General features: G+C 34.2%; 1 protein-coding gene across 1 annotated transcript in view; it reads left to right on the top strand.

The window, feature by feature from the left end:
• The first annotated feature begins 8,724 nt into the window (after window positions 1–8,724).
• The window catches only part of EBS1 (EMS-MUTAGENIZED BRI1 SUPPRESSOR 1), a 189,500-nt gene continuing 174,511 nt past the window's right edge, over window positions 8,725–23,713 (top strand). The window contains exon 1 of the mRNA XM_089821668.1: window positions 8,725–9,188. Coding sequence (XP_089677794.1) covers window positions 9,016–9,188 — 173 coding nt within the window. The 5' untranslated portion in view covers window positions 8,725–9,015. The remainder of the gene's footprint in view (window positions 9,189–23,713) is intronic.

The raw sequence follows: 23,713 nt of genomic DNA, 5'->3' as shown, positions 1-23,713 counted from the left end.
TATAGAAAAATCCTCCAAATAATAGCTGGCCAAAATCATATGAAGCCAAATGGATGCTGAAATAATAGGGCCTGACAAAAGGGGCCAAAAATAGAACCCGAAAAAATAAGGCCAAAAAAATTAGGGCTGAAATAATTTCATTAAATTTTAAATATAAAATATTTTCTTTTTGTTAAATTTATTTTTGCATGCACGTTCATGCTTATTTTTTGTGGGGAGTGGGGGAATTTGAAACAAATTCATGGAATCTCAAAAGACATCTATTGGGGGATATGAGGAGTCTCTCATAGGTTATAAAACAAATGCTCCATATTTCATATTCATTTTGTGTTTTTACAGGGAGGAAGAGGAGGAGATTATTGGAGTGGATTAAAGTTTTTGAAGAGGAGTAGATTAAAGTTTTGGAGTAATTTTTTGCATGTGAGATTTCTATTTTTAATTTAGTTTTGCATTTAGATTTAGATTTAGTTATGTATTTAGATTTAAATGTAGATTTACTTTCAAAATTAGTTATAGTTTAGCCTTGCATGGTTGATTTAGATTTAGAATTCAAATTGAATCAAAATCTATTTGATTTAGATACTTGATAATACATTTCATTTGCACATTTTTAATGTGTATGTTTCAATTTAGAATAATATTTGCATGTTTCATATTAGTTTTAGAATTTTATATTTCAAAATGCTTTTGGTTTTTATATTTTAGATTTGTATGTTTCATAATAGTTTTATATTTGCATGTTTCAAAATATTTATGTTTTTCATGTTTCATATTTAATTTTTATCATTAATGTGGATGGCAAGGTCACCTTATCAATACAATTTATATTTTATTAAATTTAATGATTAATTTAAAATAAAAAAATCATATACTTAGTTTATATTTTATCATTATTTAATTAGATTAATTATGTGTCTTATTTAAATATTTTTCACAATATATAAATATTTTTAATTAATGTTTATGTTTGTAATGTTTGAAAAGTGGAAGACAATGCCACCATATTTCAAGCATTACAATTTAACTATTTCATTTGAAATAGTTTTGATTTTATTTATGTTATTTTAAAAATTATTCATTTGAAAGAATTTGTGTTAATTATGAATACTTTTTCATTCTGATAATTTCTATATGTTGATGTTTGTTTATAAGTTTGCAGGTTACTATTTGAGTTATGGATGCCTCGAACAAAGAATCAAACATTATTTGATACTAGCCCGACTACTTCAATAACCTCAAATGATTTCTTTGAGACTGAGTTTGACAAATGCCTACAAATAATTAAAGAGATGTGCACAACTATAATTAAAGTTGTGGAGAATGCAATATTTCCAATTGACTATGTTGGGGAAATAGAAGTAATGCATATGAAAGATGCATAAAAATTCATATGTGACACATCTACAAAAGTGGATGGGTTTCCCTCAATGATGAAAGAAATCTTTCATGATCATTGTTCAAACAAAGGTCACAAAAGAATCCTAATCATGGAAGAATGTGACATGTATTTACACCATTACAAAGATTTTTATTTTTTGTATATGGTTCATTCTTGTCTCTAATTTTAGAATTTTACTTCTAATTAGTTGTATTGGTAGTTTTGTTTCCCCATCGTTCTATGTAACTTTCACGAAGAAGAGAACAAGAAAAAATAAATTTATTATTGTACAAAATATTTCTTTAATGGATGTGGCTACTAAATATGTTAATTAAGAAAGAAAATCATACATTTAAATAGATGTTCTTAATGATAAGTATATTTATTGATTAAAATTCTTAATCATTGCAATAAAAATTGCATTAGCATTATTAAAAATTCAACAATGTATAATGTTCTCACATTATCATGGAGAAATAATTTCCATAAAATTGATTATTATATATTATTTCACACTTTTTACATCATCTAAATAGTTGTGTTGGGACTTATAATTTCCCTTTCATGAATTTAAAGGTTTGCACTATTTGAGTCATTTGTATAGCATATATCCTAAATTTGACCATTGTTGTACTCCAAATACTCCAACACTACACCTAAATCTCATACTTCCCTTAACCATGTCCCTTATTTTAGTGTAACATTTAACCAATTACTAACCTTAACCATAACATTGAGTGTCATATAAATGAAATTGTAAACCTTGGATCCTAACTCTAACTCTTACTCTATATATGACTGTACTAAGCATTTAGTAAATTATATACCTTAAGCTAACCCTATATGTACTAGAACTTAGAAATAATATTATTTTTTTTATAAGTGGAAATATATATATATATATATATATATATATATATATATATATATATATATATATATATATATATATATATATATATATATATAGAGAGAGAGAGAGAGAGAGAGAGAGAGAGAGAGAGAGAGAGAGAGTAGGGGGTTTATCTAGAGAGAGAGATTAGGGGGTGTATCGAGAGAGAGAGAGAGAGAGAGAGAGAGAGAGAGAGAGAGAGAGATTAGGAGTTGTATCTAGAGAGCATGGAGAGAGAGAGGGGGAGAGAGAATAAGAGGTGTATCTAAAGAGCAGGGAGAGAGAGTGAGAGTGAGAGAGAGATTAGGAGGTGTATATGGAGAGCATAGAGGGAGATAGAGATTAGGAGGTATATCTAGAGAGCAAGATGAGAGAGATAAGAAGGTGTATCTAGAGATTACAAAGAGGGATTAGGGGGTGTATCTACAGACTAGAGACAATGAGAGACTAGAGGGTGTATTTAGATAGGGGGGGATATTACTATGGGTAGTTAGAGAGTTGAGAGAGAGAGAGAGAGAGAGAGAGAGAGAGAGAGAGAGAGAGAGAGAGAGAGAGAGAGAGAGAGAGAGAGGTAGTGATTACATTATTAAAAAGATTAATAACTTGTATCACAATAGCACTAATCATGGGCACTATAATAGAACTAACCCACATAAAAATTTAACCCGACAATTACCCTAACACTAAGATAAACTGTAATAATAGCACTAACATCAACTATAATATGATTAATAACCTAGAAATAACCTTAACCACAATAATAACACAAATTCTAATTCTAACTCTAACTCTAACTCTAACTCTAACCCTAACCCTAACCCTAACCCTAACCCTAACCCTGACTCTAACTCTAACTCTAATTCTACCCTTCACCCTAACCTTAACTCTTTATAACCCTAACTCTATACCTAATTCTAACCCTAACCCTAAGCCTTACTATAACCCTAATCCTAACTATTATTCTAACTCTAACACTAATTCTAACCCTAAACCCAACCCTAATTTTAACCCATATTCAAACTCTAACCCTAACTCTAACTCCAACTCTATCTCTAACCCTAACCCTACCTCTAATTCTAACCCTAACACTAACTCTAACTCTAACCCTAACTATAACTATAACTCTAACTCTAATTGTAGCCCTAACCCTAACACTAATCCTAACCCAACCCTAACCCTAACCCTAAACCTACCCCTCATCCTAAACCTACCCCTCATCCTAACCCTAACACTATATATAATGGTAATCCTAACCCTAACACTATATGTAACTCTAACCCTAACACTAATTCTAATCCTAACCCCAACCCTAATTCTAACCCTAAATCTAACCCTAACTCTAACCCTAAATCTGACCCTAACTCCAACTCTATCTCCAATTTTAATTGTAACTCTAACTTGATCCCTAACTCTAACTCTAATTCTAACCCTAACCCTAACCCTAGCCTCAATTCTAGCCCTAATTCTAACACTAACACTAATGCTAACACTAACATTAATTATAACCCTAACCCTAATCGAACCCTAACTCTATTTGTAACCCTTGTGCTAACCCTAACCCTAATTCTGACCCTAACTCTATCTCTAACCCTTCTTCTAACTCTAATTCTAACTCTAACTCTAGCTCAAACCCTAACTCTAACTCTAACCCTAACCTAACCCTAATTCTAACCCTAACTTTATTTGTAACTTTAATTCTAGCCCTAACACTAATTCTTACCCTTACCCTAACCCTGACTCTAACTCAATCTCTAACCCTAATTCTAACCCTAACCCTACTCCTAACTCTAACTCTAACTGTAGCTCTAATTCTACCACTAACCCTAACCTATATATCCCTAACTCTAATCCTAATTCTAACCCTAATCCCAATTCTAGCCCTAACCCTAACCTAATTTTAACCCTAACTATAACTCTAATCCTAACTCTAACTCTAATAATAACTCTAATTCTCACCCTAACCCTAACCCTAACCCTAACACTAATTCTAACCCTAACTTAAACTCTAACTCTAATGCTCATTCTAATCCTAACCCTAATCCTAACCCTAACTCTAACTTTATCTCTAATTCTAACCCTATCCCTAATTCTAACCCTAACTATTCCTCTAACTCTAACTCTAATTGTACCCCTAGCCCTAACATTAACCCTAACCCTGACTCTAACTCTAAACCTACCCCTAATCCTAACCTTAACAATATATATAACTCTAACTCCAACCCTAACCCTAATTAAATCCTAATCCCAAGCCTAACTATAACCCTAACCCTAAATCTAACTATGTAACTCTAACCCTAACCTTAACCCTAACCCTAACACTAACACTAACCTTAACCATAAACATAACTCTACCCCTTACTCTAACCCTAAATCTAACTCTACCATAATTGGACTCTAACCAAAACCCTAACTCTAACTTTAATCCTATCTCAAACCTTAACCCTAACCATAACTCTAACCTTAACCTTGACTCAAACCCTAACCCTATCCCCACTATAACCCTAACCATAACCATAACAATAACTCTAACCTTAACCTTAACCATGAGTATTACTCTAACCCTAACCTTGACCATAAACACAACTCTACTCTTAACTCTAACCCTAACTATAAGCATAACTCTAACCCTAACCTTAACCATGAGCATAACTCTAACTCTAGATCTGACTCTACCATAATTAGACTCTAACCCTAACCCTAACCTTAATTTTAATCCTAACTCAAACCCTAACCCTAGCTCTGACCTTAACCTTGATTCAAACCCTAACCCTAACTCTAATCCTAGCCTTACTATAACCCTAACCCTAATCATAATCATAATCATAACTCTATCCCTAACGTTAACCATGACCATAACTCTAACCTTAACCATAAACATGACTTTAATATGAACCTTAACCATAACTCTAACAATAACCATAACCATAACTCTATCCCTAACCTTAACCATAGCTCAAACCATAACCCTAATGCTGACCCTAACCCTAATTCTATCCCTAAGGTTAACATTAAATGTAATGGTAACTTTGTCCCTAACCATATATCTACCTATGACTATAACATTTTACATTACAATATCCCAAAAATAAAATATATATTTTTTATCTAAATTAAACTCCTTATATTAAATTTAAAAAAATATTTGACTCAAACCCTAACCCTAACCCTAACCCTATCCCCACTATAACCCTAATTATAACCATAATGATAACTCTAACCCTAACCTTAACCATGAGCATTACTCTAACCCTAACCTTAACCATAAACATAACTCTACCCTTAACTCTAACCCTAATTCTAACTCTACCATAATTGGACTCTAATCCTATCCCTAACCCTAACTATAAGCATAACTCTAACCCTAGCCTTAACCATGAGCATAACTCTAACTCTAGATCTAACTCTACCATAATTGGACACTAACCCTAACCCTAACCTTAATTTTGATCCTAACTCAAACCCTAACCCTAACTCTAACCTTAACCTTAATCATAACCCTAACCCTAATCATAACCATAACCATAACTCTAAGCCTAACCTTAACCATGACCATAACTCTAACCCTAACCTTAACAATAAACATAACTCTAATCCAAACCTTAAACATAATTGTAATGATAACCATAACCATAATTCTATCCTTGACCTTAACCATAGCTCAAACCCTAACCCTAACTCCAACCCTAACCCTAATGCTAACCCTAACCCTAATTCTATCCCTGAGGTTAACATTAACTGTAATGGTAACTTTGTCCCTAACCATATATCTACGTATGACTATAACATTTTACATTACAATATCCCCAAAAAAATATATTTTTTAATCTAAATTAAATTCCTTATATTAAATTTAAAAAAATGTTTAACTCAAACCCTAACCCTAACCGTAACCCTAACCTATCCCCACTATAACCCTAACCATAACCATAATGATAACTCTAACCCTAACCTTAACCATGAGCATTACTCTAACCCTAACCTTAACCATAAACATAACTCTACCCCTAACTCTAACCCTAATTCTAACTCTACCATAATTGGACTCTAACCCTATCCCTAACCCTAACTATATGCATAACTCTAACCCTAGCCTTAACCACGAGCATAACTCTAACTTTGGATCTGACTCTACCATAATTGGACTCTAACCCTAACCCTAACCTTAATTTTGATCCTAACTCAAACCCTAACCCTAACTCTAACCTTAACCTTGACTCAAACCTTAACCCTAACCCTAACCCTAACCTTAGCCTTAATATAACCCTAACACTAACCCTAATCATAACCATAACCATATCTCTAATCCTAACCTTAACCATGACCATAACTCTAACCCTAACCTTAACCATAAACATAACTCTAATCTGAACCTTAACCATAACTCTAACAATAACCATAACCATAACTCTATCCCTAACCTTAACCATAGCTCAAACCCTAACCCTAATTCCAACCCTAACCCTAATGCTAACCCTAACCCTAATTCTATCCTTAAGGTTAACATTAACTATAATGGTAACTTTGTCCCTAACCATATATCTATGTATGACTATAACATTTTACATTACAATATCCCAAAAATAAAAAATATATTTTTAATCTATATTAAACTCCTCATATTAAATTTAAAAAAATATTTTGAAGCATAATTTTATAGTAACTTCATACAACTCTAATTAAAAATTAATTAACAATTTTATAGTAACTTTATCAAAATAAAAAATAAAAAGTAAATATTTTTCCTATTGCGCCGCGACTGCCACTAGCTTATATATACCTCTATATATATTACGCCGAGAGTAATCGTTCTCGAGGCGCGTATTTTTATTTTCATAAATCCCAACTTTGATTAAAATAACTTTGGGATTAAATAAAAATAGGCACCTCGAGAACGATTACTCTTGGCGTAATATATATAGAGGTATATATAAGCTAGTTATATATCTTTGGTATGTCATAACATGTTGGTTTTAACTGGAGGTAGTGCAAAATATTGATGCTTATTAAAAAAATCTAATCTAGAGCAAGTTATTGAAAAATACAGGTGATTTAAGATTGTCTATAATTATTAAAATGTAATTAGTAAGCATGATACATGTTTTATTATGATGTTGGTCGGCTTATTAGAAAACATGATATTGATTGTTTGATTTCTATTTTGAATTTGATATTTTGAATTGTTTAAATTCAATTCAAATCAAACTTATGCAACTGTTTATTTTTTTTTTTCTAATGAATCTTATAAGGTGAGGGTTAAGCTTAAGATTGAAGTTGGGTTTAAGAATGTGATTGGTTTTATGGACAGTTATGGTTTTTATTAAGGCTATGATAATTATTAATTTTATTCCATCATTAGAGAGTTGTGCATAAGATTTACTATAATGGATAATAGTTATCTTCCTAATTGAAAATTTTGTTTAATTTATTCATGTTTGGACAAATCTAAGTAAATGCATAGTTATTAATTTGTATCTAACATTTTTCTATTCAGACTTCTCCAGCACAAACATTATTGACAACCAATTGACGATCAAACATATCTATCCATCAACATCTTCAAGATTTTAAAGTTCTAAAATTAATTTTAATCATATTTACATTACAAACATGAAAGTTCAACCTATCATATGAAGAGATGATAAAAAAACTACATAGTTGTAATCAAATCAAAATAAAATAAATTAGATAATCAAAATAAAAAGATAAAAAGAATTAGGCAAGAGCCTACAGCATAATGGGAACTTGTGAGCTTCTCATATGGGAGGTCTTGGGTTCTAATTTGCTTAACACATAAAAATAATTAATTATAATAACTAATCTAGGTTTTGGCTGTTTACTAATAATTTTTGTAATGGATAGAATTCAAGGTTTGATAGGGGTTATTGTGGATCATTTTATGATGGTAAAATCATTGTTAGGGTTGAGACTTACATAATTCTTATCATATTCTTAGGGTTAGGATTAAGGTTAAGAATGATAATTAGGGGTATAATTAGAGTTAAGTTTGGGATTCAAGTTGTGAATAAGAGTTTAGAGTTTTGAGCTATAATTATGGTTAAGATAGGTGGTTCCATCATGATTATAGATAAGATTCTTTTGTTAGAGTCTAGATTAGGTTTCATGTTAGATTTAAGATTATGACTAATTTATTAATCTAAAAATATTAACTAAATAGTTTGTTTATGACCTTATTAGTCCCACAAATCTATAAAAACAACAAAATGAGACCTTATTAGTTTCTTAAATTCTATTTGCATACATATTGCACCTTAAGGTATCTATTTGCGTACATATTGCACCTTAAGATGCGATTGCAAACTATGACACAACTAAGGTTAATCATTGTCCCAAGAAGAACCCTAAAGCATATTTGCGTATGACCTTATTAGTTTCTTAAATGTCTATTTGCGTACATACTGCACCTTAAGGTGCGATTGCAAACTATGACACAACTAAGGTTAATCATTGTCCCAAGAAGAGCCCTAGAGCGAGAAGGAAGAATTACACCGTGCCCCGCTCGGAAAAGTCGTCAAAGTTGTGAGGTCAAAGCTGGAAAAGTCTCCTCTATTTCTGATCATCTCTGATATTTAGTGTACTAATAAAAGCTTGTCATTTCTTGGATCCTCGGAGTTTGGGATACTTTAAACCCTAGTTCGACTGTTTGCTGATTCTTCAATGCTGTCATGAGCGATCTACAACACTGACAGGGCCGCCAGTTTGCCCCGGAAACCTTAGTTGAGGCAAAATGCAGGGTTTCATGAAAATTATGGCGCAATCTAAGGTTTCCGTGTTTCTGGTTATTCTAGCGATCCTCAGTGGAATTTGGGGTGTGGCGGAATCCATGCATCCACAGCCGAAGAATGTGCAGGTGTCTCTGCGGGCAAAATGGTCAGGCACTCCGCTACTTATGGAGGCAGGGTATGTATCATTTTCTTAATATTGATCATATGACCAAATGATCCTTAGCATAGAGTGAAGTGCATCAACAGTCTTTTAGTTTGATTTAGGTAAACGAGTAATGTATTTAATAACAATTATCTAAAGAAAAACAATCCTAGATAAGTTCTGACAAGAAGGAATATTGCAGTTTATGCGAGTCCTTCTCTTTAATTCATGGATCGCAGAAGCATAAATCTCCAACAAATATTTAGTTGACGCACAACTCGTTTAGAGACTTTCTAAACTTTCGTACCAGGTTATGCTTTTTTATGTGCTTGTGTGACGATATGACAATCTTCTATCGCGTGAGAGATTTCTGGAAATTTCTGTGTGAATTATGTAAGTGCTAATTTCTGTCAATTAGATAATTTTTTCACAAAATTCGGAGGAACTAGGTTAGCCAATTAAAGCTTTGAAAAGACATTACATCAGTTTTCTTCTAAGATGTGTATAAAGTTGTTGGATTGTGACAATATAGCATGTCGCTTCGTTGAATTCATTTATCAGATTTTCGAACTTCAAAGAATTTCCCAGTATTTGATCGATGAACTAAAATCACCACTACACAAATTTCCCCGTTTGACAATCCGTCGTAATTATTAAAAATGTTCAGTGTAAAAATTAGAGAAGAAAGATATGGGACCTCACTTTCCGTGCCAGCATTTCAGAGCAATGATGTAAGATATTCTGATTGTAAGTTAATTGTCATTCATCCTGCTTGCATGTCACAAAGAGTGGCCTGAAATACAGATCTAAATTGCTATTCTATTATTAAATTATTTCATAGCTGAAGATGTCTTCACATTGATATATTGCGGAAACTCAAATCTATAAAAATTGTATTTGTTGGAAATTACTTATCTAATCAAGACATTGGAAAAAATAAATTTGCTTGAAATAATTGACGAATCTGTTGGTTTGCCCATCCGTTCTTTCAGATTTCCCTACGAATGAGCCTAATTCTATAATAGATGTCTGAATCAAATGGCCGACAATTATGAGAATTCCTTTAAATCAAGGAATTAATCTTTCACTTTGGGTTCTGGAAGACCCAGGTGGGTAAACCCTTTGCAATATTCATATATTTCACACAAGCAACAACAAATATTGCTCACTAGCAGATATCTCTCAGTATGCAAATTAGATCTTGCACTTATCCACTCTAGAATTGGCTTTATTGTAATCTATTGTCTTACTGAGAGACATTATTAAAAAATCTATTCCTACAAAACATTAAAGAAAAGATTCATTTAAGATTGATTGAGGGTTACTGAAAATTTGAATTGTATCAACCAGTGCCCAAGTCCAATGGCAACAGAGTCATCTACATATGAACAGAACAGTAACTGTGTGTAATTTTCTAGGTGCTGATGCATTGTTTGACACCTATCAGGCATCAAGCCATGACCCATGAAACCACTATCATTCTCTCCATATTGCAGCAACACACAATTTGAATTTAATCTCTTATTGGAAAAGAATTCACGCATTACAGAACTGTGATGAATTCACAATGACAATATTAATCCATTGTGAATAGATTATGTCACACAACATGAAGAAAACAGAACAGGAGATGAAACATAGTGAAATTTGCATTAATTCTATTCCATATGCACATTACAGTCCATTTGAAACATAACTTGTTGGTAAACAGATTTTTCACTGCAAATGCTTCTTCGTAAATTATCCTGTTTGCCCGAGGAGCAGTGACAACCGAACCTACAGTTAGATAGATTGAAGCTTGATCACTATCAGATTCCAATCTTCCTCTGCGTTTGAGAGGGGCAGCTCCCTTGTATGATAGGCGCATTTGTATTTCTGTGTGCTTTTCACCTGGAAGTACATAAAGGAGACAAAACAAAACTAAAGAAAACGGTTAAGATAAACCCCAATAACAAACATACGAATACTACTTGAGATTCATAATATAGAATGATTGAAAAGGGGTTTAGACACAAATGCAATGATGACAAAATAAGAACAGCAAGCCTTGACGTACAAAAAGTTAAGTAATTCTGATAGACTCTTATCTACATACCAAGAAACAGATGCATTTTGCCAATCCGATTACATAGATGAGAAAGACCAATGGATTCCAACAACACATAAAGAGATTACCAAATTGACATACGAAAACTTAGTAATATCAAATCATGAACACAATTGAGGCATACGACTAAAAGTGTTCTTCATTATATCTTTGAAGATGTACAAATGCAAAGACACTTTATACTTGATAAAAATCCAAAAGTCTCTAACAAAAATTCTCCATAGTTTCCCCTTTGCCAAAAAGTCTCTCCCTTACATTACAAATGAGATTGTATTTATAGACTCTTCCTGATAACCAACTTGTAACCACTTAGTATAACCACTTAACTTCTTCTTGCAACTACTTGGGATAACTACCCAGAGTAACCACCTAGGATAACTACCTAGAGTAACCACCTAGGATAACCACCCAAGTGATCACTTTTTGTAACTACTTAAGTGACTACTTCTAGTAACTACCCCTTATGAAAACCAAGTTATGACTTTTCTAACTTTTACTAACATTGATCCCAAATTCTAACTTTAGCTACAATAAGTGAGACAAGTCACTTTTTGAAATGATACTTTACAAGTTGTAACAATGAAGAAGAGTTCAATGTTATTGATCTTGTTGAGGTAGTACTCATCTCCATATGCTTCGTGTTTGCTTTTTGTCACTTCAACAATTCATCTTTCAAGGAAAAGATTTCCAATGGCATTTGATAGGCATCCTTTACTTTCAATGATTTTATACTTTCCACAAACTTGTTTTATTTTGAAGAAGTATAAACTTTGAATACTAATAAGAATATAACATCTCGCTTTCCGATGAAATTGCATATGATTGACTTATTTTATTGGATTTACCTTCTTTTGGAGCTCTTTTTGTTACTCGACCACTTGCATAATCAAACCCAATTTTTATACCGAATAAGACCATTTACATTTGATAATCTCCCTTTGTAATATCTTTCTTTCTAGTCCTTCATTGTAATTTTTGGAATAGAAAGTTTACTTCTTTTAAACTTTTCTTTGCAAAGTAGATATTTCCTGGTTTAAATCTGAATTCTGCACTTCATAATAACTCAGCTGAAGTTTTTGACATACTATCATCCATATGTATGCTTGGCTTTTGATAGTTCTTTATTGTGTTGCTCATATCTTTTACACCATATAAGATTTTGGAAATCGGTCCAGTGAGAATTTAGGAACCTGGATTCCAAAATCATTGATAGCAAGAGGTGTTCTTTGTTGAATTTTGAAGAGGCTTCCATATATCCTTTTGCTATTTTATCAGGTATTTGAAGAAGTTGTTGATGAAAGTATCTGTGGCTTGCATATCTAGAATGAACCACCAACTATTCATTTTTACCATGGCATATCTAGGATAATGACACCGGTTGCTGGATTTGGCTTTACAACCATTCCTCTTAATTTCTAAAGCTTGTCAATTCGTCCATTTTAGTCAACTCTTTCAACCATCGCCTTTGATGAAATGGAATTCCTTTGATACATTGTAGAATGATTGGTGGTATTCCGCAACTCTAATCTTGTATTTTCGTTGTTGACTTTTCATCCATTGTTTTAATTTGTCTACCAGTTTAGGCACCTTATCTATGCATCTCATCACAATATTCTTTCAATCATTCTCATCACCTGTTATGTTCTCATTTTGTTGCAGCATGAGCGTGGAATTGTAAACACCATTTTTCAATCCATGGTGCCAATTGCATCTTATCCAAATGAGGAACGTGGGTATTTAAAATAACTACCATGTTGTCTTTGTTTCCTATCATACCTTTGGTCATGAAGCCATGTCTCTAATAAGAGGAAAATTCATTCAATCGGTGGTTTAAAAAAATGCATTAACTACTTGATAAATCTCTCTCCACATCCAAAGCATCAGATTATAAAACTTGGTGCAAAGATCGATATTGATCGTTCAATCTCCATTTGTAATCAGTGTCATTCCAGGCCTTATTTTGTCTCATTTTGCTATCGGGTCTTTGAAGGGATTTATAGAACCTTATCAAAAGGCCACTTAAGTATTGAATGTCACAATTATTAATAAATTGGTCACCATTTGGATTTCTGACTTCTCCATCATTTTTTACAACTTAGATGGTTACTATTGTTAGGAGGTTGGTGCTTCCATCCCCTCTAGGTGAAGGTACCGTTCAGCATAGACTGATGGATTTGTGACATGTCCTTAACTGCCTCCCATGGATCCTTGTCTCTGGCTGTTGTGATGTTCATTGACAGCTTGAGCTTTTGGTGCAATGGCAACAGTGATTCCAACAAGTGGATTAGAGCACTGGGTTATGGGTTCAAATCCCTCGGGGCATTCTGAGGGGGGGATTGTTAGGAGGTTGGTGCCTCTATCCCCTCTAGGTGAAGGTACCGTTCATCATAGATCGATGGATTTGTGACATGTGCTTAACTGACTCCCATGGATCCTTGTCTGTGGCTGTTGTGACATTCATTGACAACTCGAGCTTTTGGTACAATGGAAACGGTGATTCCAACATCTATAACCTATTTTTTATCTCTTTGATCTTATCCATTTTGACATTGGCAATTTCCAGATTTGGCCAATTCTCCGACCTAAGAAGTACTCATCAACTCTTAAAGAAACTTATGAGACTTTGCTAAATGATTGATTAACAACTTTCTTTCCATATAGATTTTCTGTGGGTTATCATTAGTCCACCACTTTTTCTCTATACAAGTATTCCACCATGCATTTTGGAGTTGCAATGGGAACATCTTCATAAAATATTTTGCACTAATCGGTTATCGGTTTGATCATTTGAGGTCTGTGAAGCAAAAAGCTCAAAAATTTTCATGTTTAAAAAACATGGGTAACACTTGTTAAAACAATTGCATAACCATTTTTAAAATCTTAAACTACCTAGTATAAACACATATCCAAAATGTTTCTGAAATAAAGAGCCCCTTGTCAATAAAATTCTGATTTCCATTTATAGTTGTAAATGAGTTAACAGGCAACCATTCGTATCCTCATTTCATCAACCATAACAACATGTTGAACAACCAAGAAATTGTCAATGAGCTCTCGAGTGAAATAATGTGAACAACTTAGGCCAACCATTCATATCAACTTTTTACTTTACCTCAGAAGTGCGTCAGAACACTTTATTGACCTTAACAAGTGACCAAGTTGCCAATTTTCTGTAATATCCCATCCCTGATAGTATATTTACTTCTATAATCTTTGCTTGTCATTGTTTTGAGTTTAATGCTTTCGATATATTTGCAATGTTTGATACATCAAAATAAAAGATATTGCAATAATAATTTCAACTAAAAAACTAGACATTTCATAGGGAATATACAACTGAAAATCCCAAATTTTTATATCTGCTCAGATACTTAGTATTTAACAAACTTTCGATAATTCAGTCGATAAAATATCCCTTATATCTAATTCAACAATGCCAAGAAAATCTAAGAGTTACAATTCCTTAACTTATAGGTAAAACATGCCTTGAAGCCCTCTACCATTAATGGTTGCTAGAATGAAATATAAAGTTTGCAGCAGTCATACAACAGAGAATATCATCAAACTCTGTTTAATAAATGTAAGCAATTAAATCATCAAACCCTTGAAATTTTATGTAGACCATCACTTTTAATCCGGACATAAATGATTCTCATGTGCCAATGAAGAAGGCACAACCAGCAATGCAGAAATTTAATAGTGCTTATCTTAAATAACTTCCATTTTGTTCTAAGTAACCTGTGGAAATGTTGATAAAACAACTACAATCAAGCACAATGTGACTTTTGAGATAAAACCACTAACTAGCAAATCCTAGGTGACCTTTCACACACTTGGAATGATTGAATCAAAGAGAAGCTGTGGTCTCCAAGACCAATTTGCAGCAAAACCCTAGGTATCACCTCCAAAATGCCAAAGCACAAATCCAAATGTTGAAAATGATCAAATAATAATGTTAATTTTCTTTCTAATGTGCTTTTATAGCCCCAATCTCCTTAATAATATTTAAATCTACTTTTAGGTTTTTGATAAAACTTTGTAATAAGCCTTTAAACCATTTATCCATCCTCTTCTTGGCATATCCAGCTAGCAGTGGCTGTATGCTTTTAGGGATGAGGTTAGACTCTCTATTGGGGTCAAGGGGTCTTACAGTGGAGTTGCCTTTCTGGTCAAAGGCCACCTTTTCAACACAACTTTTGTGGTTCATTCTGATAGTTCTGCCAGAATCATGTGGATCCACATTGGTCAGACAACATCACATTACAAGGATAGATGAATCGCAGTTTGCTATTTCCCATTGGCTTTTGTGTACTATGCAATTCACAGTACGGAGGGCAGTGACCCTTATGAAGACCTACATGAGTACATTACCAAGTTTTCAGCCATGGGTGACATCATCATTCTGGGGGATTCTAAAGCACAAGCCATAGATCTTTATACCATCCTCTGCGACCATGTATTAGATTTAGTTTGTACAACCGAATGGAATCTAGGCACCATGGGTTTGCAGTGTTTCTTAGAGGACAATTAGGGACCCCTCATATGGCCACCATCTACTATAATTATGTGAGTCCTTAGACTTAGTGATCTTGAATGGGCTTTTTTGCTTTTCTGGTTTCAGTCTTGCTTTTCTAGTTTCAGTCTTTTCACCTATTGGCCTTATTGCGATGACACAAGCGTTGTAGATTATGCTTCCTTCATCCCCTCTATCAACCACTTCACCATCTCTTGCTCCCTTTTGGCTGATCACGCCCTCCTTAGCCTTACCCTTAGGGGCTCCCCTCCTTCTCATCCCCTTGCCCCTTCCTCCCTCTTGAGGCTACTCTCCCCACCAACAACTTTTGCTTCATTGAGAGTGACCATGAGCTCTTTGTCCACCACCTTAGACGACTCCTCCCTTATGATTCCTTCATCAATAATAGGGATGCTCCCTCCATGTTTGCGTCGCTTGCGACCCCATAGTGGGAGTTCACGCTCTTCTCCATTTCCCACTGCACCTCTTCCCTTTCCCGCAGTCCCAAGTGTAGGAGTACCTGCCCCATGAATCAGTGGTTTGACGAGGTTGCAACTCCTTTCATCACTTGATTTGCTCGACCTTCTCCCCTCCCCCCTTGTTCATCCAGTTGAGGCTTGCCTACCACCACTTTCTTCGCCACAAGTGGATGTTCTTCATGATGTAGTGTAGATTCCTTTGTGTCTCTGTTCCAGTCTCTGAAGCTCTTATGACACACCATGTTCTCTTGCCACCCTTTACCTCTCTCCACCTTGGATCATAACTCCCTTGCCCCTCACCTCCACTCTCAATGAGATCCTTGATTAGTCCCCTATCCACCTCAGCTCCCTTGCTACCTCTTCTCTTTCTCCAACTTTAGTGAGGCAATCGAATGCATGAATAGTAGTAGGATAATGAATGAGGAAGGGTTCCAAGTGGAGCTCTTCAAGCTTGGTATTACAGTTTTGGGTTCCTTTCTCAAAACTACAGGACCATTATGATTGGGCATACATTTGCCAAACTCTACGCCATTGTGTTGAACAATAACTTATCTAGGGAGCTTGATTAGTGACATTGCTGGGGTAGGGGGCATGCTGGTTTCCAGAGATTTTTAGACCATGTAGGGGGCATGCTGGTTTCCAGAGATTTTTAGCCCATGGACCATATTTTGACTCTGCGAACTATCATTGAGGAGGCTTGGCACTGCTTGGCAAAAGTTTATATTTGCTTTGTAAACTTTCACAAAGCTTTTGACTCTATTCCTCAAATGACTTTCTTTCAATGGATTAGGGACATTGGGGATTTTGAGACTATTGACAATTGTCATGAGTTTTTATGAGATTGTTGTGGATTGGTTTAGGACTCCATAGGGGTTCTCAGATCCTATTGTAAGCATTATCGAGGTGAAGTAGGGCTGTCCTCTCTCCCCGGTTAGAAGCTAGGGTTGTTGTTGCACCAAAAGATTGACCTTTTTAATGCTTGATACAACCACTAGACTTGTAGAAGACATGAGACAGTTAAGCCATGTTACGAACCTCACGAGGGATGCTAGCCCATTGTCAACAATCCCCCTCTCAACATCATGTGTTGCGACCTGCGTGGATTCAAACTTGTGACCAAGCTCTAATATTACTTGCTAGAAGCTAGGGTTGCCATTGCACCAAACGATCAACCTTTTGATGCCCGATACAACCACTAGACTTATAGAGGACACAAGAGACGAATAATCTATGTTGTGAACCCCCTAAGGGATGCTGGCCCATTGTCAACATCTCATACTCTTTTTAGTATCTAAATTAACAAGTTCGAGGCTTTCCTTAAAGACTTCTTGCTCCTTGGCGATGGTTGCTGCTTAGACCATGATCTCCATTTCACTGTTTGTCAACAATATGGTTCTTTTGGCTTTTTATTAGGAGGGGCTTCAAGGACTTCTTAATGGGTTGGCTTAAAATGTGTAGTGTTTGAAACAATCTTCATATAGTGGCGATTTTTGGTAGATTTACATGTCTTGAAATATATGTATTTACTCTTAAAATATGTGTTTCTCTCCTAAAGACTTTAAGTGGTGATTTTTCGAGAGAGCATATGTTATGACTTCCCAAATATGCGTTTTGACTTAAACACGCCTTAACCCTCCTAGGTGGCGATTTTTGGAAGAAATGCATGCATTATGTGACATTCTAATGCCTTTTTAAAAGGCATTTTTAACTCTACGCTTCTCCAATAAGAGTTGGATGACAATTTTTGGAGGATTTGCATATGTTATTGCATGTGTTTTGCAAGAAACAACCTGTTTTGGGCATGATTTTCACCAAACTCTTTGTATTCTAAGGATTTTTTGCATTGAATCTATTCAAGAAAGCGTCCTAAGGTGAGGGTTTCAAATTCCAGCTTGTTTTTCATCATTTTAACAAGCCAATCTATGCTCTAGACGCCATTTTAATGTCTTTGCATTTGGAGTTGCTAGGTCAAAGTTTGTTCCACATTTTGGGCATTGCATTTCTCTAACCATCTCCACATGTCCAAACTCGAACCATGTTGTGTGGATTTCGAAATCTATTTAGGTCTTTGGCTTGGGACAAATCTAAAATCCTAAATTTCTTAGATTTATTTCAGATTTGCTCAAGTTTTGGATAAAGAACTTGTAACATTGTGTTTTCCCGAGTCTAGATTAACATCTAACATACTCAAAGAATACAGTATCTACTTCGTTTCATAGAAAGAAAATTATATCATTCACGCTTATGTGAATAAGATTTTATCGTTAAAATCAGTTAAACAAAATTTCTTAACTTTTAAACTTGAAATACCATCAAGTGAAATTACTATAGAAATTGAAAATCATATACTTTGGAAAACTGAGATCGAAATCAAACTAGGGATGCTTTTGCAACCACCCGGGTTAGTCCACAAATACACTATAACAATTTCATATGATGACTATCATCTACAAACCGCTACCTTAAAATCAAATGATAATTACAATTAAATACCACTATATTTTAAATTAGGGCATCATTTACCTTCAGTTTATTTAGGGCTTTTGATACTGCTATCTCACTTAGGGCTTTCGCTACACGAATTCAACTAGGGCTTTAGATACTGCTATCTCACTTAGGGCTTCTAATACCACAGATTCATTTTAGGGCTTCCGCGACGACGGATTCAATTTAGGGTTTTTGCGACGACGGAATCAAATAGGGCTTCAAATTCCTTTCCTTCCGATTGCTTAACTGTGACAGTAACTCAAGGTTAGAAATATACTTATATTTGATAGCCATATAAATGAAAATTAATTCATGATTCTATATCTTGCATCTAGGTGTAAAATAATGGTAACAATAAATTAGCCCAATTTAATCTTACCTCATAAATAAAAATGATAATACTTGTTTCTGATAAACAATTGAATGCATAGCTTATATCTGTCTGACGCATGTTCAACATCTTGGGAGAGGTGAAACATTGTCAGGGCTTAACCACCCAACCTCAGACCACAACATATCCCCACACGATCTCTAACGAGAGAGGCCCTCCCTACCCGGAATTGGTAGGGGTCATCTTGCCATCCACTGGACATTCTAGTGTATAACACATCATACGACTTGGCAGCAAGAGTTCACAATAACAGGAATATCCATGAGCTATTAAATAATTCATATTAAATGATAAATATTGATATGTCATAACTGATACTGATTCATATTATTGATGATTCCTTTCTCACACCTCATCACCCATCTTCTTGTCTACACAGCCGGGTGAGTCCCAGGTATTTGGAATTCTCAGAGCGGACGACTCTGTCAATTATTCAAGAAGATTACATTCATCTAGCACTTCACACTTTGTTATTATATAATTATGTTCTTTCTAGATCTCAATATTGACAACAATCTTCATGAGTGAAACATGCATGAGCTAATGTTATTATTTATCATGTTATTATATTATTCTGATGACATTCTTGTTTATTGTAGATTCTCTGCACCTACTCACCTTTCTCAGGCCATCAAGCCAGTGACTCCCTGGTGCTATCAGATTAAATTTACTGTGATACTTCGCACCTTCTTCACCATATTCTGACATTTTGCCTGGTGAATTCCTTGGTGTTCACTTAATAAACCAGATTGTAAATGATTTAATCTATAATGATAGATTTCAAAGACAAAATGCAAAAGATTTCATGTTCAGTTGTCCAAGAAATTACAGACTTGGGCATAAATTATCACTTTGCTATTCATAGGATAGTCGGTAGTCTTTTCCAAGTACACCACAACCTTGAAAGGGAAATATAAACTATTATCATTGCTTATATCACAAAAAGAAAGACGACAGATTCTAATGGAAAACAATAGATTTCAAGCTAATTCCGCTATCTTAAATCTCAAGGAAAGTAGATGCACTTTGCAATTGAGAAATTGATGAACCTAATTACAGTACGGGTTTCACATATTTCTAATGAAAATGCCCATATTCTAATCCGCTGGTTCTACAGTAATAAAATAAGAAGGAAAGCATAAACAGATTGATGAATCGGATTAGAAGTCTTACGTGACTCCTTCCTTGTCACCTAATTCTGAGAAGAACTTGCACTTATGTAAACCGCTGTCTCAATCAATCAGCCATGGATGATGGTATCATTTTAGAGCAATGCAAGATAAGCCGCTGAACTGGTTTAGTCGCAAAAGCCAAAAACAGGAATCATGATGGCTAAGGAATTAAGAGAGCCGATCCCCAAAACTCAGAATTACTCCCTCACATTGAATGCATAAACAATAACGTATAGACGGATGAAAAAGGAGAAGTTATGGGTTGCACAAAGGTAAGAGTTATATCAAAATACAATCAAAGAGACTATTAAAAAGAGATGCTTGGCTCTTCGGCTACCATCAGTTACAAGAAGCCATTCGAAAGACTCTCAAATCGATTTAAAGAAGAAAAAGAAAGGAGGAGGAAAAAAAAGAGAGAAAGAAGATGAAAGGTTTTATTATAATTATTAAAACCTAATATGTACAAGCAACAACACTTAATTAATTATTAAATTATAATGGTGCTAAATCATTTTATATTTAAATGTACGTTTATAAATAATTATTAAAAACAATATAACAAAAGATAAATTAAAATCTTTTAAGATACGTTTTATATCTTAACTCAATTATTTTAATTAAATTATTTATTTAAATAACTCATGCAGTTCCACAGATGTAATCTATTTCAAATCGCTAGGTCCTTTACCCATCTACCCAGTGATGGTGATTGCCCTGCCTAATTCTTTTTTGACAATGCTTCCACCCCTTCGACATGCTCCCTGCAAGGAATTTCTCCATAGTTAAATTATAAATTCTATAATCATAAATAATCATAATAGTTAACCTTTCATCTTAATTCCATGAATTCGTGATTAATGATCAACTAACATGTCATCCTCACTTGAAACCATAACGACCAACTATCTTACCACTTCGCCAGATTATATCAAATTAAACTGCCAACTGACTTCATGCGAACCTCAATGGCTATATTTCAAGCTAGGTCAAAAATTGGGATGTAACAAGACTTGTCGTTCTCATTCTTGGTGGAATTAAGGTAAGATTTCCTTGGTTATTTTTCTAAAGGCATTTGTATATAGTTGTCTTGAAAGTTCTTGCAAATCTTTGTCATTTCCATTTTCAGATTTTCATCTCTTTTTATGTATATGAAGTTGCTACTTCAATCTTTCGTTCTTCTTCTCCAAGTTGCATATGCAAGGTCTCATCTTTCTTGCATATGCAATCGGGTGTAAAATCCCGTTCTTAAAAGAAAGACGAGTTCATTTTTCTTGCACATGTGAATGCAAGTTAAAACCCCTCCATTACACAGCTAGGACTTTGACTTGTACTAGGCTTACATTGCATCCCATATATGTGTGCCCATAATATTGATAAATTGATAATCATAGTAGAGAGAATATTCATAGGGAATATACATATCAAACAATCTTGTATATATATCAAAATTTCTTAATGAAAACTCATAAGGTCAACTCCTTGACACAACTCTTCCTTTCACACACTATGATCTTCCAGCGCCCGTTCCTCTCCAAGCAAAAATAAATATACTGTCTCCTGTCCTCTATTCAAAATATAATATTCAATCTAAGACCCTCCAATAAATCTTCCGGCAGTCCAAAATTACACAACTCGTTTCCACTTAACAACATTTTATTTTTTTGGCATGAGTCACCTCTTATTCATGCACATAATGGAGTTTCCCAACATTCATAGTGTATAAATAGTTATCGTAAGACAATATAATGAGATTCCCCAAACATTAATGTTCTAGGAAATAGAAGATTGCTCAGATAAATATAAAATCACTTGTGGCTAAGCTCCATTCAGCATGTACGTTTGATCAAATTTTACGATTGATGAAAACACACTCGTCACACAAAAGAATATTAATCAAGCAAAGGAAAATGGCTTTTCAAACAATAAAGAAGAAAGGATGCTAGTTTCAAAAAAATGAACTGAAGTTATGAACTTAAATGGCTCCATATAAAATAATCAATTGTGTGCACACTTGAAATAAAAGGATGTCTAGTCGTAGCAAATAATATACATGTCAAGACCGAGTCAACGTAAAGTCAGGAGCAATGAAGGGAGGTACTAAAAAAAGCAAAGAAACTAACCTTTCCTTTAGGTATAAACATACTAGAGCTTGTACGAGCTACATTGACAACATTGTCACCGGAATCATAGTTTGCTATAGTGGATCTTGCAAGTTCCGACTTTGCAAGAGGAACCAAATGGTCGTAATCTTTGTGGGAAAGGAACTCTCTATACACAAAATCCCTAGGCTTCATGGAATTTATTCGACTCTGGTGGGGTACACGACAAGCTCTTGTTTAGATAAATTCAACAATTGAGTTTCTACCATTCAGAGAGTCATTGTCCAATGTCCAAATGGCATTAACATTTAATGCTAATAATGTCCATGTAAGTGCAATCCAGATCTCCTTCATTTGTTTTGGTACTACTAAAATCTCGGTATAGGGTTTGGGGATTTTGGTTTTGAGCAAGAGCCTCTCATGTGATCTTAACGAGAAGATATGTGGGAAGTTTCCACGAATCTATAGTGTAGAATGAGTCTACATCAAACCTATTTGTTGATGACAAATATGTATTGCTAGAAGAAGATAGAATGCATCAAACTTCAAAAGAGAGAGCACTTCATCGCATACAAATTGCCTAATAAAAAAACTAGAAAACTAGAGAAACTCCCTTATTGTTGTTATCCAACTTGGCTCTGATACCATGTTAAGTTTTGCCCAGAAATAAAGATTTGCAACAAAAAGAAAGAAAAATAGATGCAAGAGAAATACAAGATTATCGTGGGAAAACCCTTCTTCTTGAAGGGAAAAACCTAACCACACCACAAAAGTATCACTTTTATTGATAATAAAATGTTCAAGTGTACAGTGCTTTTTGCTTGATACAATATATATAAAGAATAGAGAAACTCTTCATTACACAGTTGAAGGTCTCTTCAATTTTCATATATACAACTCTTCATATTTCCATACGTATGCCTATTCGCATGACACATGTTTCTAGATATTATCTCAAATATTTATAGAAATGTCCTCTTTAGCTGAAGATGACCATAGCGGTCATAATGATCATATTTCTATTTCATAAAATCAGAGATAAAGATCTCTATTGCAGTTACAATCTTCAACATTGCATTCTTTCCTTCTACTAATCAAATGGTAATAGGATTGAAATATAATTCCTGTATACAACTATTAATGTTTTATATATATATATATATATATTCTAATTAATGAATATATATATTTATATATCTAATACATATTAGGATGAATTAAGATCTGTGATCCTAATAGGATACGGATATAATATTCTGCAATTTGCCATTGATTACAGATAAATTACAATGTAATGAGTCCTACTAGCT

Source organism: Cupressus sempervirens, chromosome 3, assembly GCF_028749045.1.
Source record: "Cupressus sempervirens isolate cs-2001-9-10 chromosome 3, ASM2874904v1, whole genome shotgun sequence".
NCBI classification, from domain to species: domain Eukaryota; kingdom Viridiplantae; phylum Streptophyta; class Pinopsida; order Cupressales; family Cupressaceae; genus Cupressus; species Cupressus sempervirens.
Note: the sequence above shows the minus strand (reverse complement) of the source record. Positions and strands in the feature narration are given on the sequence as shown.